General features: G+C 36.6%; 1 protein-coding gene across 1 annotated transcript in view; it reads right to left on the minus strand.

The window, feature by feature from the left end:
- Positions 1–8,669, minus strand: part of EIF3H (eukaryotic translation initiation factor 3 subunit H) — a 96,806-nt gene extending 88,137 nt beyond the window's left edge. Inside the window, exon 1 of the mRNA XM_020965433.2 lies at positions 8,505–8,669. Coding sequence (XP_020821092.1) covers positions 8,505–8,639 — 135 coding nt within the window. The 5' untranslated portion in view covers positions 8,640–8,669. The remainder of the gene's footprint in view (positions 1–8,504) is intronic.
- Positions 8,670–17,471: the final 8,802 nt, after the last annotated feature.

Below are 17,471 nucleotides of genomic sequence, written 5' to 3' on the forward strand. Positions count from 1 at the left end.
ATCTGTGACCTTGGCAGTTTTCTTATTTGAGTAAGCCTAGATCGTTTTTCTGACACTGAACAAAGAAAGCAGTTATTGCCAGAATATAAATTTGAAAAACAGAGAGCCATATTAGTCTTTAATAAAACACATTTTATGGCTCAATTGGGACAAGGTTCCATTTCATAAATAGCTAAGTCAAGTAATAAACAGGATTTAAATCACAACTATAAAGTTCTGATATGAAAGAATGTGAAGTTTGCAATAACACAAAAATGGTATTTTGTTTCTGACACATATTGTACTAGTTAAAATGCTTCACTACACTTAATCAATGTAATTTCTGTAATATATTTCATTTTAATGAAGATATTCAGCATCACTGGTGGTCCAAAATTAAGTTAAATAAAGTGCAAATATGTAAAAAAAAAATGGAAATAACCACAAGAAATTTAAGAGGGGAAAAAACTACTATGAGCGTAAAAAATATAGCACAATATAATTCATATTATCAAATATTTATCAAATTTAGAGACTGCTCAAAAGAAAAAATCATTTACTTGCTATTCTGGAAAAGAAAAAGTCCTATCTGTGCATGAGATGCAATGACTTTAATTAGTTTACAACCTACCACCTTCAGTTCATTTTCATCAATTTAAGAGTCCCTTACACCACTCTTTCACATGTCCACCAAATCTACTTAATTCTAACACAATCTTTTGCATTTTTATCAATATTTTATCTACAGTTATAACAACAGTCGCTCAATTAATAATGACAATTTTCTCACATTAAACATTCATTTTTACTTAGAATTTTAGGTATTTGTAAATATGTACTTTGAAAAAATACAGTTTATATGAACAAAAATTAACTCTGCCTAATGATATCTTCACTTCCTTTCTTCTTTCTCTCTTTAACTCTCTACAGTCAGACTTCTGACCTCATCATTCAAGAGAAATTTCTCTCTTCAAAGTTACCAAGGACCACTTAATTGCCAAATCTAAAGGCCTTTACTCAAACGTCACCCTTCTTTATCTTACTCTCTTCTCTCCAGGTTTTTATGACACTACTTTCTCCTGGTTCTCTTCTACCTAATTAAATGCTCCATTTCAGTCCCATTTACTAGATTTTCGTTCAGCTCACATCTGTTAACTGTAGCAATGCCTCATGGGATTGCAAAGCATGGGATCTGCAAAGCAGACACTAAGAGTTCTGTCTAGATGATAACTTGTTGGTCACAGCAAATACTCTTTGTATGAGTATTTGTATGAGGTGACTCTACATATAGACAGATGACAAACAGATTATATACTTTGAAGCCAAAGGCACAGGAACTCTATTATACAGTCAGTGAGAACAAGACCCAGAGCTGACTTTGGCTTAGATCATGAGTTTCTTACTGCAAAATTTGGACTTAAATTGAAGAAAGTAGCGAAAATCATCAGATGTATAGGTCTGACCTCATTAACATCCCTTATGAATATATAGTGGAGGTGATGAAAACATTTAAGGGATCAGACCTGGAAAATGGAGAGCCTAAAGAACTATGAACAGAGGTTCACAATATTGGACGGAAGGCAGCAACAAAAAACATTCCAAAGAAAAAGAGCAAGAAAGCAAAATGGCTATCTGATGAGGCTTTACAAATAGCTGAGGAAAGAAGGAAAACTAAAGGGAAAGGAGAAATGGAAGGATATACCCAACTGAATGCAGAATTCCAGGGAACAGCAAGGAGATAAAAGAAGGTTTTCCTAAATAAGCAGTGGAAAGAAATAGAAGAAAACAAAAGAACGGGAAAGACAAGATATCTCTTCAGGAAAATCAGAGACATCAAGGGAATGTTTCATGCAAAATGCGCATAATAAAAGGCAAAAATGGTAGGGACTTAACAGATGTAGAAAAGATTAAGAAACAGTGGCAAGAATATATGGAACTGGATAAGAAAGATTTTAACATTACTGATAACCATGATGGTGTGGTTACTGACCTAGAGACATACATCCTAGAAAGTGAAGTCAAGTGAGCCTTAGTAAGCTTACTAACAATAAGGCTAGTGGAAGGGATGGAATACCAGTTAAATTGTTTAAACTCCTAAAAGATGATACACTGAATATGTCATCAAATTTGGAAAACTTAACAGCGGCTACTGGACTGGAAAAGATCAGTTTATATGCCAATCCTAAAGAAGAGCAATGCCAAAGAATGTTCAAACTATCGAACAATTGTGCTCATTTCATACAGCAGCAAATTATGCTTAAGATTCTGCAAGCTAAGCTTCAACAATATATGAACCAAGAATTACCAAAAGTGCAGGCTGGTTTTCAAACAGGGAGAGGAACTAGAGACCACATTGCCAACATTCACTGGATTATGGAGAAAGCAAAGGAGTTCCAGAAAAACATTTACTTCCGCTTCACTGACTACATTAAAGCTTGACTGGGTGAATTACAACAAATTACAGCAAGTCCTCAAAGAAATGGGAGTATCAGATTCTCTTACTTGTCTCCTGAAGAACCTGTATGTGGGTCAAGAAGCAACAGTTAGAATTGAATGTGGGACAGCTGACTGGTTCAAGATTGGGTACAACAAGGCTGCATAATCACCTTATTTAACTTATATGCAGAGTACGTCATGCAAAATGCCAGGCAGGACAAATTAAAAACCAAAATTAAGACTACAGGGAGAAATATCAACAATTTCAGATATGCAGATGATAGCACTCCGAAGAAAGTGAAGAGGAATTAAGCCTCTTGATGAGGGTAAAAGAGTGCAAAAGCTGGCTTGTAGCTTAATATTTAAAAAACTAAGATTGTGACATCTAGTCCCATCATTTCCTGGCAAATACAGGGAGAAAAAAATGGAAGCAGTGTCAGATTTTAAATTCTTGAGCTCAAAGATCACTGAAGATGGCAACTACAACCATGAAATTAAAAGACGCTTGCTCCTTGGAAAGAAAGCTACGGCAAATATGGACAGTAAAAAGCAGACATGTCACTTTGCCAACAAAGGTCCATAAAGTCAAAGCTATGATTTTTCTAGTAGTAATGTATGGCTGTGAGAACTGGACCATAAGGAAAGCTGAGTGCCACAGAATTGACACTTTCGAATTATGGTGCTGGAGAAGACTTTTGAGAGTCCCCTGGACGTCAAGGAAATCAAATCAGTCAATACTTAAATTCAGGTTATTCAATGGAAGGTCAAATACTGCAGTTTAAATACTTTGGCCCTCATTGGAAAAGACTGAAAGCAAAAGGAGAAGGGGACAGTAGTAAATGAGGACAGAGAGTGTCATGAAAACAACAAACGCCAGCTTAGACAGATTTCAGGAAATAGTGGAGGACAGAAGGCCCTGGCATACTACGTATGGTCCATAGGGTCATCAAGAGCTGGACACGACTGAATGACTGAAAAACAACAATTGCTGGCACAGAGGTATGCAAAATAAATTTCATTTAACTGCAAGATACTATGCCTTTAAAGGGCAGTCACTTGACTACTCAAAGACTAGCTTACCTACTAGCTTAAGAAAATGAAAAGCTTCATCATTTCAAAATACAGTTATTATGCAGGCTCAGGAATTTATATTTCTATAAAGATGTTATTAAATTAACATTATTACTCATTTAAAATGTATTCTGTCTATGACTTGGGATTTGACACCTATAACTGAAAAATCAAAAAATACTATTATAGTTTAGATACTTCCAACTACTGTTTTCATTTTAATCTATTCAGCTTCAATGAAATATGTTCAGTTTGTTACCAAACAAATATATGGTCATGGAGGTGTCCCAACAGTCTTGGTGCAGTTACAAGGTAGTATAGTTTATTATAGTACTTACCTTGTATCCTTTAGTGGGAATCACATCAGTTCTCTATGGATCAATCTCTCATTTCAGTCTGGCTTCCCTAAAATCTTTCAAATCCCAGCTAAAGTCCAACCTTCTGCAAAAAGCCTTCATAGTTCTCCTTAATCTCAGATTACACCCAGTTTATCCTGTCTATATATTGTTTGTACATAGTTTCTGCAGTCTCTCTTCCCCCACTAGGTTGTGAGCTTCCTGGAGGCAGGCACTGTTTTTGCCTTTGTATCCTCAGTGTTTAGCATAATGCCTGGCACATAATAAGCACTTGATAAATACTAGTTGATTGAGATAATCGATCTTACATAATGATTTTCCACATATGGAAACTCAAAAAGAAAAAATTAGCTGCCTTCTTTTTTCAGGGCATTTCCTAGAATCACCATTTTGTGCCAATAAAATTATAGGCTGTTTAAAAAAAAATTCAGCAAAATCTGTTTTACAGGTCACATGAAATTAAACAGATTTGTGGAAGATATCTTAAATATAGGTAGCAAACAAAAGATGTGAAATAAGACCTGGTGGCCAGTCAAGGAAAAAAGACAGAAAGAGATTTAGAGCCAGAAGTATACCGAAGCAAAAGAACTGACTTGTCCAACTGTTAAGTTTTCAGTAGGAGCATTTATATGCCAGAAATCAGCAAACACTACAAATCAGGGCTTGATTGTTTTGTTCCTTGTTTAGACTTAAGGTGAGGGAGAAAATTCAGATTGTGTCAGAGCCAGCTGTTAAACATTTACCAGCACACCACTGCTCTACTCATGCAAGGTATCCAGGTCTCTTCTACTGAGAAATCAAAAACTAACTAGAGAGATGAGCCAAAATAAGGAAATCATCCATGAAGGGAAAGTTTCCAAGTTGTAGCTCTGAAGGGAACATTAGAAGTCACAATTTCTCTAGGCCTTAGTTTCTTCATCTTTAAAATTTTGTTTTTTTCAGTCATTTCAGTTCTTTGTGACCCCATTTCAGATACTGTAAAGATACTGCAATAGTTTGTCATTTCCTTCTCCAGCTCATTTTACAGATGAGGAAAGTAAGATCAACAGGACTGAGTGACATATCCAGAGTCACAGAGCTAGTAAGTGTCTGAGGCCAGGCTCAAGAAGTCTTCCTGAGTCTAGGCCCAGCACTCTATTCACTGCACCACCTAGCTGCCCTTTTGTAAAATTAGGTAGTCACTTACCTAGTTTAAAAACAACAACAAATCTTCAGTGGTTCCCCCCTACTTACAAAATAAAGTCTCAACTATTCTGTACAACATTCAAGGGATTCCACATCAGGCATTACAGTCCCACTACACCAATTTACTCAGCCTACTTTCTGGCTACCTATAACACTTCCCCAACGATTCAAATTCCTTCAAGAGTTAACTCATATTCTACCTCAATATGAAGCCTTCCCTAAATTTCCAGTCAAATCAAGAAACTATCTGATCTAATACTGTAATACCATAACATTGCGTCTTTTATAACAGGTCAAATTCTGCCTTTATGATAAAAACTTGTGCATATCTTCATAGCATCACATATTTAAAGCTAGAAGGGATTTTAAAGGTCATCTAATCCTAACCCCTTACTTTGTAGATGAGGAATAGTGGGAATCACTATGATGAGGAACTGAAGTCAAAGATTTGCAATCTTTTCTAAAATCACTCTGAGGGCAGGAAACATGTCTTGGTTATCTTAACTAAAGAACGTTAAATATTAAATGGACCTTAAAGGTCATCCAGTCCAACCTCTTCAAGGATACATGAAATCCCCCAATAATACCAACATCAAGACATTTTCTGACAGCTGTTAGAAAAGTTTTCTTTCAGACACTTGACACTTACTAGCTGTGTGACCCTGGGCAAGTCTCTTAACCCAGATTGCCTCACCCAAAAAAAAAAGTTTTCTTTCTACTCACTGAAATATGTCTTCTACCTTCAATCCATCTACTTCTAATCTCTTTACCCAATGACAGACGCTGAAAAAATTAGATAGCATTTCTTCTCCAAGCTAAAAATCACTATTCCTTCAATCAACCCTCCTATGTCATGACTCTCTGAGTCTCCTTAAGTCCCTGGTGACCCTCCTCTGTATGCACTTTTTTAGATACAATTTGATGCTCCTCTTAAAATGTGTCACTGGAAACTGAACACAAGACAGGACGGAATAAGCCTATTACCTCCTTTACTCTGAACACACTAGTTTTATCAATGCAATCTAAGATCCTATCAACTTTTTTAGCAGTAACAGCATAATGCTGTACTATCTAGCTTCATTTCTCCATCCTGTAATTGTAATATTTATTTTTAAATATTAAATAGTCTTCCTATGATGACTCCTCTGGAATTGTCTGGCAGCTGCACTGATCAGATTGTTTAGATCTTTCAAAGTTATATTCTTTACAGTATGTTCTTACTGTATAAACTGATCTGCTCATTTGACTCTGCATCAATGTGTACAAGTCTTCCCAGATTCTCTGAAGCCACCCCTTTCATTATCTCTTATAGCATAATACTATTTGATTATATCCATAAATCTATTACCCAATTTTTTCTGAGTCTTTTCTACAACAAAAAGATCTGTCATAAATATTTGTAAAAAGACATAAGTCTTTTTCTTCTTTTTTGGAGTATGGGCCTATTAGTGGTAAAGCTGGGTCAAAGGGTATGTTCAATTTGGGGCAGAGTTCCAAACTGTTTCCTAATAAGGCTGAACCAAAATTCACAACTCCAACTGCACATTAGTGTGCCTGTCTTCCTCCAGTCCCTCTCACAACTGTAATTTTCCATTTCTGTCATCTTTGCCAATCTGATAGTCAATAAGCATTTAATAAGTACCTATAATGTGCCAGGAACTGTGCTAAGGGCTTGGGATACAAAGAAAGGCAGAAAACAGTGAATAAAGTACTGACCCTGGAGTCAGACCTGAGTTCAAATCCAATCTCAGACTCGTAATACTCACTGTGTAACTCCAGGCAAATCACTTAACTTTAATTGCCTCACACACAAAAAGAAAAAGAAAAAACAAAGAAAAGAAAAAGAAAGAAAGGCAGATACCCTCAAGCAGTTCACAATAGGGGAAACAAAATGCAAAAAAAAAGCTATATGCAAACAAGCTATATAGCCAAGTCTTATGCTTATAAACATAATCCACTTGAGTTTCACTAAACTTAGACAGTCTTATGATTATTAAAGCATCTATAAATGTGCAAAGCTCTGTGCTAAACTAGGAATACAAAGGCTAAAACAGTCTCTAACTGCAAGAAGCTCGGTCTAAAGGTGAAAACATGAAACAACTATCTAAAAACAAGATATACACAGGATAAACTGGAGATAATCAACAGAGTGTAGGCAGTAACACTAAGAGGAACTGGGAAAGGCTGCTTCTCACAGAAGGTAGAATTTCAGCTAAAGAAGGAAGCCAAAAGGTGGAGATGAGAGGGCTAATGAAAACACCCCAAGGTGAGAATGTCCTGTAGGAGGAATGGCAAGGAGGCCAATGTCACAAGATCTCAGAGCATGTAGCAGTTAAGTGAGATGTGAGAAGACTGGAAGACTCCCTGAAAGTCAAGAGAGTCACATGAGTTTACTGATTTGGGGGAGGTGGGGAAAGGGAGAAGGGAATGATGAGTTCCGTTTTAGACATGTTGAAGACCCAGTTTGAGTTTTCTAATAGGCAATTAGAGATATGACATTAAATATAAGATTTGGAGATAAAAGGTCAGCAGAAAAGTTAGGCCTGAATAAGTAGATTTAAGAATCAGCAGCACTGAGATGATAACTGAATGCTATGGGAGCTGATAAAGATCACCAAGTGAAGAAGCATAAAAGAAGAGATGGCGGCCCAGGACTGAGCCCTCTGGGAAACCCAAGGTTAGTGGGTGTGATCTGGATGAAAACCTAGCAAAGACTGAAAAAGAACAGTCAGACAGACTGGAGAAGAACCAGGAGACAGTAGTATCCAGTAAACCTAGAGAGAAGAGAGTACCAAAGATCTTTTGGATGACGTTTGGGAAGACTTAAGTGAACTGATGCAAAAAATAAGCAGAATGAGAAAAAACAAACAGTGGACATAATAACTATGACAATGTTAATGGAAAGAATCACCACGACAAACAAGTTAATGTGGCTAAATTAAGAAAAACAAGTTTGGCCCCAAAGAAAAGATGAAAAGATCTCTCCCTCCCACCTTTCGTAGAAATGGGGAGAGGAGAAAAGTCGGAGGAGATATGAGTGAAAATAATGGCATATTTTGTCAGGTTTTTTTAATGGGTTGGTTTATATTTTTCCCCCTAAAAAAGTTCTTTATTATTTGAGATGACTCTGGGAAGGCAAGATACAGGCGAAATAATAGGCTACATAAAAACAAAGGTATCGATACAAGCTACTTTTTAAAATGCCAAGCCCCAATTTTGGCCATTTCTCTGCCTGCCAAGCTCTTCTTCACCCACGCTCCGACTCTTCCTCAAAAGGTGTCAGAGACACGCAGTCTAGACGCGCACCCAGACAAATGGAGGAAGAGAGAGAAGAACGAGACCGCCCTCGCCTCCCTCACGGAGCCCAGGGGAGCAAAGGCCTGACAACATCAGAGCCGAATGTAGGCTCAGGCGCTGGGCGCGGGGAGTGCTCGGAGAAGCGCCCGTCCACGTGGGTCCGGAGGGCTCCTCACTTACCAGGCCGTCGATCTGCACTTGCTTCACGGCCGAATCTCCCGAGCCGCCTTTGCCTTTTCCTTTGCCCGAGGCCGCGCCGGTTGCAGAAGTCGAACTGGTGGAGCCAGAACCGGTACCCTCTTTACGGGACGCCATCTTAGTGGAAGGACCGGAGGAAAGAGAAACATGAGAGACCGGAACCGGATGTAAGCCTTCGGCGCGTCGTAGAACTACGAAATCGCTAAAGAAGGTGTGGGCTCTGGAAGGCTTGGGAGGACGGACTGGAGGACGGAAATTTGCGCCTGCGCGGTTGATGGCGAAGCGGGGCGGGGGCGGAGAACGACTGGGTGGGGCTGAGAATGGGTGGGGAAGACTTCCCCGACCACGCCTTTTACCTTTGCTATCAGGTAAAGCTTTCCACCCTTCTGGGATCCTCCCGGTCTGTCATGAGCCAGGGTCCGGTAGTCCGGCTCCGACCTCAACAAGGATGTCCTCTACAGTATTGTCAACCACAAGTCTTCCAGCCTCTTCCCTTACTGATAAGAACACTCATCAGTAATGACGGCCGACAGGCATGTAGTTTACAAAGCACTTGATCCTCACCAGAGCCTGTGAGGTATTACAGTATAATACGCATTTTACAGATGTAGAAAATGATGCAATTCAAATAGATTAAAGAGATTAAATTCAATGGTCCCACAGCAAAGCCGTATCAAAGATAAGATTTGAACCCACGTCTAACTCCCACTTCAACTCTGTCCTCTCCACTGTATTACCTCTTTCAAGTGGGATAGCATAAGAGATTCCGTCAGCAATTAAAAATTTGCAAGGAGAAACCTGTCCGTTTGCAAAGGATCTCTTTAATAATTTAGTACGTTGTTATATTATTATGCTAACAACTGAATTTTAGGTTTTAAGTAATTTGTAAATGCCTGCCAACTTAATTCAACAATCATTTATTAAGCATCCCCTGTTTGCCAGGCACTGTGCTACTAAATGATCTAAGGGACCGTCTAGTTTCAATAATCTGTGAACCTAAAAACATTGAGATTTGGAATCCATTCTTTTGAACAGCACCTTCCCTCTTAATTGGAGAACTTATTGGCCTCTTCTGTAAGCAATTGTGAACTCCATAAGCTCCTGCCAACCCCAGCATTAATGCTTACCTTCACGCGAAGGGATTCAAAGAAAAAACACCCTAAAACGGCCCCTGCCATCAAGGAACTCATATTCTAATGAAATGTAGTTCATGAAAAAATGTTCCTTGCCCGGAGCTTTTCTTCTCTTGAATCTCTCTTGATCTAAGATCATAGAGAATTTGAATTTGGAAGGTATCTTAGCTGTCCAAATTCTTAATTTATCAGATTAAAAAACTAAGGTGAAGACTGCTCAGATGATTTTTGTGGTGAGATCTTCTCAACCCCGATTCCGTCGTCCAGTGTTTTAACTTTGGCTACCTGTTCCATATGATTTGTAAATTTGATGAGAGTGCTATCCATGCCTTGTCCATATCATGAATTTAAAAAAAGTTAAATAGCTTAGGACCTTGGACAGATCCCTGAATCTTTTCCCTAGAACAGCGGTTCTCAAAGTGTGTGTTCAGAAAAAGGAGTCCTGAGACCCTTTTAGGGAGCCCGTGAGGGGAAAACTTTTCATAAGAATACTAAAATATTTTAACTTCTAATATGGCGAATAGGAATAAATAAAGCCTACACAGGCAAAAGCTCTTTGAGGGGTCCTCAATAATTTTTTATAGTGTAAACAGGTCCTGAAACCAAAAACTTTGGGAATTCAATGTACTAAGGACCCAGAAGTTGCACTCAACCTAACTTCCTTGAAAGTGAGGGAATAAAAATCTAAAAGAAGTTCAGTTACTCCAAAACAGCAATAGAAAAGCCAAGAATTAAAAAAAAAACCCTCAAAAAAATTTAACTCTCAAAGCTACCAACAAACTAATATTAAGAAAATATGAGTAAATAATATTTAAAAGAAGCAGACATGGAAAACACTAACTGAAAGAAAAATATGCTCAGCTTTCACAAACAGAGGCATCAGAAACAAACTAGAATTTTTTCTCAAGCTAGAACAAATAGACAATAAATTCACTGAAAAAAGGGAAATGAAAATGAATTTTAAAAACATGAAGTGAAATAAAAAGGAATTGGTTAGTCTTAAATTATGGATAAATAACTATAAACAATACTGGGTCCAGTCATTCAAACAGTCCCAAATCCATTATTTTGCCCACATTTCTCTATCTTGCTTTCCAGAATGTCATCAGAAAACCTAAATACATATTTCTTAAGAACTTGTTATATGCTAAGCACTGAGGTAAGTGCTAGGAATATAAATCCCTCCCTTCTAGGAATTTACATTCTAATTGGGGAAGATAATACATACAAAGAAGCTAAAAGGAGGGGAAAGGACACAGAACAGCTCAGGAACTTAGTGGCAAAGACTGGAGAGTGGAGGATGATGGAAGTTCCAGGAGAAACTTACCAATGGCAAAAGAGTTCCACAGAGGCTGAGAGAAAAAGATCAGTTTAGGTATCACTTCCAATATAAGGCCTTTTCCAATCTCCCCATTATTAGTGATCTCCTCTTTAAAAAATTGCTTTGCATTATATATATGTATATATGTGTTTATGTATTATATGTATGTATATGTGTGTTTCTATAATTTGTATTTTTATGTGGATTTATCTATGTACAGATTATATTCCCTCCCCTTCAAAAGAATGTAAGCACCTTGAAATCAGGGACTTTCATATACTGTCTTTTTATTCCCAGTGCCTTGAATATAATAAGTGCTCAATAAATGCTTTTTGAATATCAAGTCAAGGCAACAAACATTTATTAAGTGCTTGCTACACTAAAACTCAGGTCAGCTAGGGGGCACAGTGAATAGAGCGCCAGGCCTGGAGTCAAGAAGACTCCACTTCCTGAGTTCAGTTGTGGCCTCAGACACTAGCTGTGTGAACCTGGGCAAATCACTTAACCCTATTGGCCTCATTTCCCTCATCTGTAAAATGAGCTGGAGAAGGAAATGGTAAACTGCTCCGGAATCTTTGCCAAGAAAACCCCAAATGGAGTCAGGAAGAGTAGGACATGGCTGAAATGAGTCAACAACAGACAGGTAGATCAAGGGAGTACTATAGATATAGATTACCTAAATTTTAGTAAAGTATTTCGCAGTTTCCCTGCTATTTTGAGGGATAAGATGAAAAGGATATAGAATAGATAATAATATAGTTAGGTGGGTCAGAATCAGCTAAATGGGCAGATTCAAAGTATTCAACAGCTATTCAATATAATTCTGAAAAAAAAAGATGAAGTACCTGAGTGATCCTGTACTGCTTAATATTTTTATCAATGATTTAGAAAAAGGCATAGATTATGTACTTAACAGATTTTTGCAGATGACACAAAACTATGAGGAACAGCTGACATGCTGGATGACGTAGTCAAAATTTTAAAAGATCTTAGTAGCTTAGAACATTGGGCTGAATAAAAGGTAAAAACAAATGCAAGGATGAGAGTTTCTCTCTCTCTATCTCACACACACACACACACACACACACACACACACACACACACACATATCCCCACTGATGTAAACATAGAAGGCCCTGCTCTTTGTTTTAATTGAATCAATCAATCAAAGGTGTGAACTAGTCCTTGTTCATTTTAGGAGGAATAAATTTCTTTGATCATTGGATAAAAAGAGAGGACAGTTAGACAGAAAATACTTTGTGCTTGACTGAAAGAATCAGTTCCATCTCTGGTCCTATCTATAACACATCAAGGGGTAAGCTAGGTGGTGCAGTGGATAGAGCACCAGCCCTGAAGTCAGGAGTACCTGAGTTCAAATCCAGCCTCAGACCAAACATTTGACACTTACTAGCTGTGTGACCCTAGGCAAGTCACTTAACCCCAATTGCCAATAAATAAATAAAATATATAACAAATCAAGCCAATACATAGTTTCAAGCAATAATGAGTCTAGTAAAGGTTAAATCCAATGGTAAAGGAGTCCTAAGTGGTACCTGCCCACTGGAGTGGGGGCAACATAAAGTTTCTCTCTTTATTTCTACTCCCAACCCCTATGGAGAAGGTGATGACCTGAACCTTCAAGATTGAAATATCTGTAGTTCCTAGTGGCATCAGCAGCAATGTTATCAGTACCCCGGGGATCAGCAGTTGTTGATATCATCTTCTATATTTCAACCTAAAGGAAACGTCCGTGATGACTCCAGAGAGAGAGAGAGAGAGAGAGAGAGAGAGAGAGAGAGAGAGAGAGAGAGAGTTCTAGTAGCCATGAGCTATGAATTTTATTTATTTACTTATTTATTTATTCATTGTTTTATTTTAAATTCCAAAATGTCTCCCTCCCTCCCCGCACTAGAGAGAAAAACCACCATTTGAAACAGATTTATAAATATATATGAAACCAAACTATGCATACTTATATTTATCAATTCTTTCTCTGGAGGTAAATAGCATCCTCCTTTGTAGGTCCTTTATAGTTGATTTGAATATTTATAGTACTTAAGAATAACTTGTTTGTTCACAATTATTCTTCAAACTATATTGCTATGACTGTATACAACATTCTCTTGGTTCTGCTCACTTCACTTTTTATTATTTCATGCAACTTTTTCCATGTTTTTCTAAAATCAACCAGCTCATCATTTTTTACAACACAGTGATGTGCCATCCCAATCATATATCACAACTTGTTTAGCCATTCCCCAATTGATGGGCAGCTTCTCATTTTTCAGTTCTTTGCCACCACAAAGAGAGCTACTATAAGCATGTTAGAACATATAGGTTCTTTTCCTTTTTCCGTGATCACCTTGGAAAACACATGTAATAGTAGTATTTCTGGGTCAAAAGATATACAGTTTTATAACTCTTTGGGCATAATTCCAGATTGTTCTTCAAGATGATTAGATCAGTTCACAGTTTCACCAACAGTATATTAATGTCCCAGTTCTTCCACATCCCCTCCAACATTTGTCATTTCTCCTTCTATCATTTTAGCCAATCTGGTAGGTGTGAGATGATATCTCAAAGTTATTTTAATTTGCATTTCTCTAATCAATAACAATTTAGAGCATTTTTCATATGACTATATATAGTTTTTATTTCCTCATAGAAAAACTGCCTGACCATATCCTTTGACCATTTATCAATTGGAGAATGACTCATTTTCTTATAAATTTTACATAGTTCTCTATAGATTTGAGATATGAGACCTTTATCTGACAAACTGTCTACAAAATTTCCCCCAGCTTTCTGCTTTCCTTCTAATCTTGGCTACATCTATTTTATTTGTGCAAAAACTTTTTAATTTAATGTACTCAAAATTATCCATTTTACATCTCATAATACTCTGTATTTCTTGTTCATAAATTCTTCTATCCATAAGTCTGATAGGTAATGTGTTCCAAGTTGTTCTAGTCTTCTTGTGATATTTCCTTTTATATCTAGGTCATTTACCCATTTTGACCTTATCTTAAATGGTATAAGATATTGATCTATACCCAATTTCTGCCAGACTTCTTTACAATTTTCTCAACATTTTTTTAACCAAATAATTTATTCTTATCCACAAAGTTTAAATCTTTATATTTGTCAAACACAAGGTTACCATAATCATTTACTACTGTGTATGTTATGTCTACTCTCTTCCACTAATCCACCTTTCTATTTCAAGGCCAGTACCAGATAACTTTAATAATTATTACCTTATAATATAGTTTAAGATCTGGTACTGTTAAACCTCCTTCCTTTATATTTTTTTTATCAATTCCTTTGATATTCTTGATCTTTTGTTCTTCCAAATGATTTTTTTCCTAGCTCAATAAAATAATTTTTTCATAATTTAATTGGGATGGCATTGAGTAGGTAGATCAGGTAGAACTGTCATTTTTAGTTTATTGGCTCTATCCACCCATAAACAATGACTATTTCTCAGGAGGCAGCTAAGTGGTGCAGTGGATAGAGCACTGGCCCTAGATTCAGGAGGACCTGAGTTCAAATCTGGCCTCAGACATATACCACTTCCTAGCTGTGTGACCTTGGGCAAGTCACTTGACACTATTGCCTAGCCCCGCCCCTGCCAAAAAAAATGAATATTTCTCCAATTATTAAATCTGGCTTTATTTGTATAAAAAGTGTTTTATAATTATGTTCATATACTTCCTGGGTTTGTCTTGGCAGATATGCTCCCAGGTATTTTATACAGTCTACAGTTATTTTAAATGAGATATCTCTTAATATCCCTTCTTTCAGGGTTTTGTTGGTGATATGTAGAAATGCTAATGATTTATGTAGGTTTATTTTATATCCTATTACTTTGCTAAAATTATTGTTTCAACTAACTGTTCAGTTAAATCTCTAGTATTTTCCAAGTATATCATCATATCATCTATAAAGAGATAGTGTTATTACTTCATTGCTCATTTTAATTCCTTCAATTTCTTTTTCTTCTCTTACTGTTATTGGTAACATTTCCACTACAATATTAATTAATCTTGGTGATAATGGGCATCTTTGTTTCACTCTTGATCTTATTGGGAAAGCTTTTAGCCTACCCCCATTAAAAATAATGCTTGCTGACAGTTTTAGGTAGATGGTTCTTATCATTTTAAGGAAAAATTTATTTATATTGAGAGAAATGATTATTTCTCCCTCCTATTAATAATTGATTATTAATTACTGAATTAGCACCAGGGTTTTTTCAGAAGCCTGTAGGGTGTTCAGTCTCTGAAGGACACTGCTGATAATGAGATTGAATTAACTTTCTTCTCAATCTTGTTCAGACCTCATCCAACCTCATAAGGAATTTAATCAAAGATGTTCTACATAGGTATGGGTGGTAATAAATTCTTTGATTAGATTGCCCAAGACTGGACAATTTAGAAGTAAATGACATATGGAAGTTACATTTTCCACCCCTAGCCCCCTCATTACAATAGGTCAACCTGTCATTGTAATATTCATTCTCTCTCATTGTTAACCAATAAGAGTTGGTTGTCACCCTCAGGAACACCCATTCTTCAAAGGCCTTTTAAACTGTGAACCCACTGCAATAATTTATCTTTGGCATTTGAGAGTATCACTGACTCATTTTATTGGTAATATGCTAGCATTATTAATAAAATGATTGATTACCCAGAAATTATGTCTTGCAAATTTTTTAAACATCACAATACATATGCTTTCTCTTCTGTTAATTTAGGTAGTTTATATTTTGTGAATATTCTTCCATGTCACTTAATTGTTAAATTTATTGGCATATAATTGAGGAAAATAAATCCTAATAATTGCCTTGATTTCATCTTCATTAGCAACATATTTACCCTTTTCATTTTTGATTCTAGTAATTTGGTTTTCTTCTCTTTTTTAAAAATCATATTAACTAATGGTTTATCAATTTCTTTTTACAAAACCAACTTCTTGTTTTATTCATTAATTCAATGGTTTTCTTACATTCAATTTTATTAATTTCATTTTTAATTTTTAGGCTTTCCAATTTGGTGTTTAATTTAGAATTTTTACTTTGTTCTTTTTCTATTTTTTTAAATTGCATACTCAAATCATTGGTCTGCTCTTTCTCTATTTTGTTGATGTAAGCATTTAGAGATATGAATTTTCTTCTGATTACTGCTTTTAATGTATCCCATAGGTTTTGATATGATATGATATTGTTGTCATTCTCTTTAATAAAGTTATTTGTTGTTCTTTAACCTACTCATTCTTTAAGATTAGGTTATTTAGTCTCTGATTAATTTTTAATCTGTGTTTCCATGGCCCCCTATTAAATATAATTTTATTGCATCATGCTCTGAAAAGGATGCATTTAGTATTTCTGCTTTTCTGCATTTAACTGTGAAATTTTTATGCCTTAATATATGGTCAATTTTTGTAAAGTGCCATGTACTGCTGAGCAAAAGGTGTATTCCTTTCTATTCCTATTACATTCTCTCCAGACATCTATCATATCTAGCTTATCTAAGATTCTATTCATGTCTTTGACTTTTTAGTTATTTCTTTTTTGGTTAGATTTATCTAGTTCTGAGAGGAAAAGATTGAAGTCTGCCAGTATTACAATTTTACTATCTATTTCCATCTGTAATTCATTTAACTTTTCCTTTAAAAATCTAGATGCTATAGCATTTGGTGCATAAGTTTAGTATTGATATTACTTCATTATCTATGATACTTTTTATCATAATATAGTTTCCCTGGAGCATAGGGTGCATTCAGGGAAGACTGGTCCCTCTGGTGTGAGGGCTGCCAAGCCCTTTTCGGGGCTGCTTTACATCTTTGGTGTCCACCTGATTCACCAAACTCTCAACTGTGGCTCCAAGAAGCTTTAGCTTGTGCAGGGGCCACACCCTGGTAAACCATGTTGGCAGACAGGCTAAACCATGTTGAGGGCAACTGAAAGGTCAAACCCTTTGGTGAGTGAGAGGGGTGTCTACCCTGAGATTATGAAGATTTCCCCCTAGTGGAATGGCAGATGAGAATAATTTATTCCAATGTCCATGAAGGTCCCTGAATCAGATGCTGTAGAGTGCTTAGAGCTTGGTTAGACATCAAAAATGCCAAGGTCACCCACTGTATCCTGAGCTACCACCATTTTTCTTGTGTCTGTCTTGTCAATGGAATCCAGTGACTCTGGAAGAAAGAGTGAAGTCTTTGTGCAATTCTGTATCAATTAAATCCAATTTATGTGAGAATCAAAACACATCATCCATACCATTTTACCATTTTTAACTACCTCAAAGTCTTATTGATGGAATTCTAACCCCAGACTAAATACTCTAACTTCCTCACATGCCCCACATCACCTGACCACATCATCCATTTAGCCCCTGACAGGACCACAATATCCAGCAATGTCTTGCCCAAACAGGACCACAAGAGCCAGCCAATCAGAAATCAGCACCCCCAGGATGCAGATCAGGATGCTTTACC

Source organism: Phascolarctos cinereus, unplaced genomic scaffold (assembly GCF_003287225.1).
Source record: "Phascolarctos cinereus isolate Bilbo 61053 unplaced genomic scaffold, phaCin_HiC Scaffold_4;HRSCAF=312, whole genome shotgun sequence".
Taxonomy (NCBI): Eukaryota; Metazoa; Chordata; class Mammalia; order Diprotodontia; family Phascolarctidae; genus Phascolarctos; species Phascolarctos cinereus.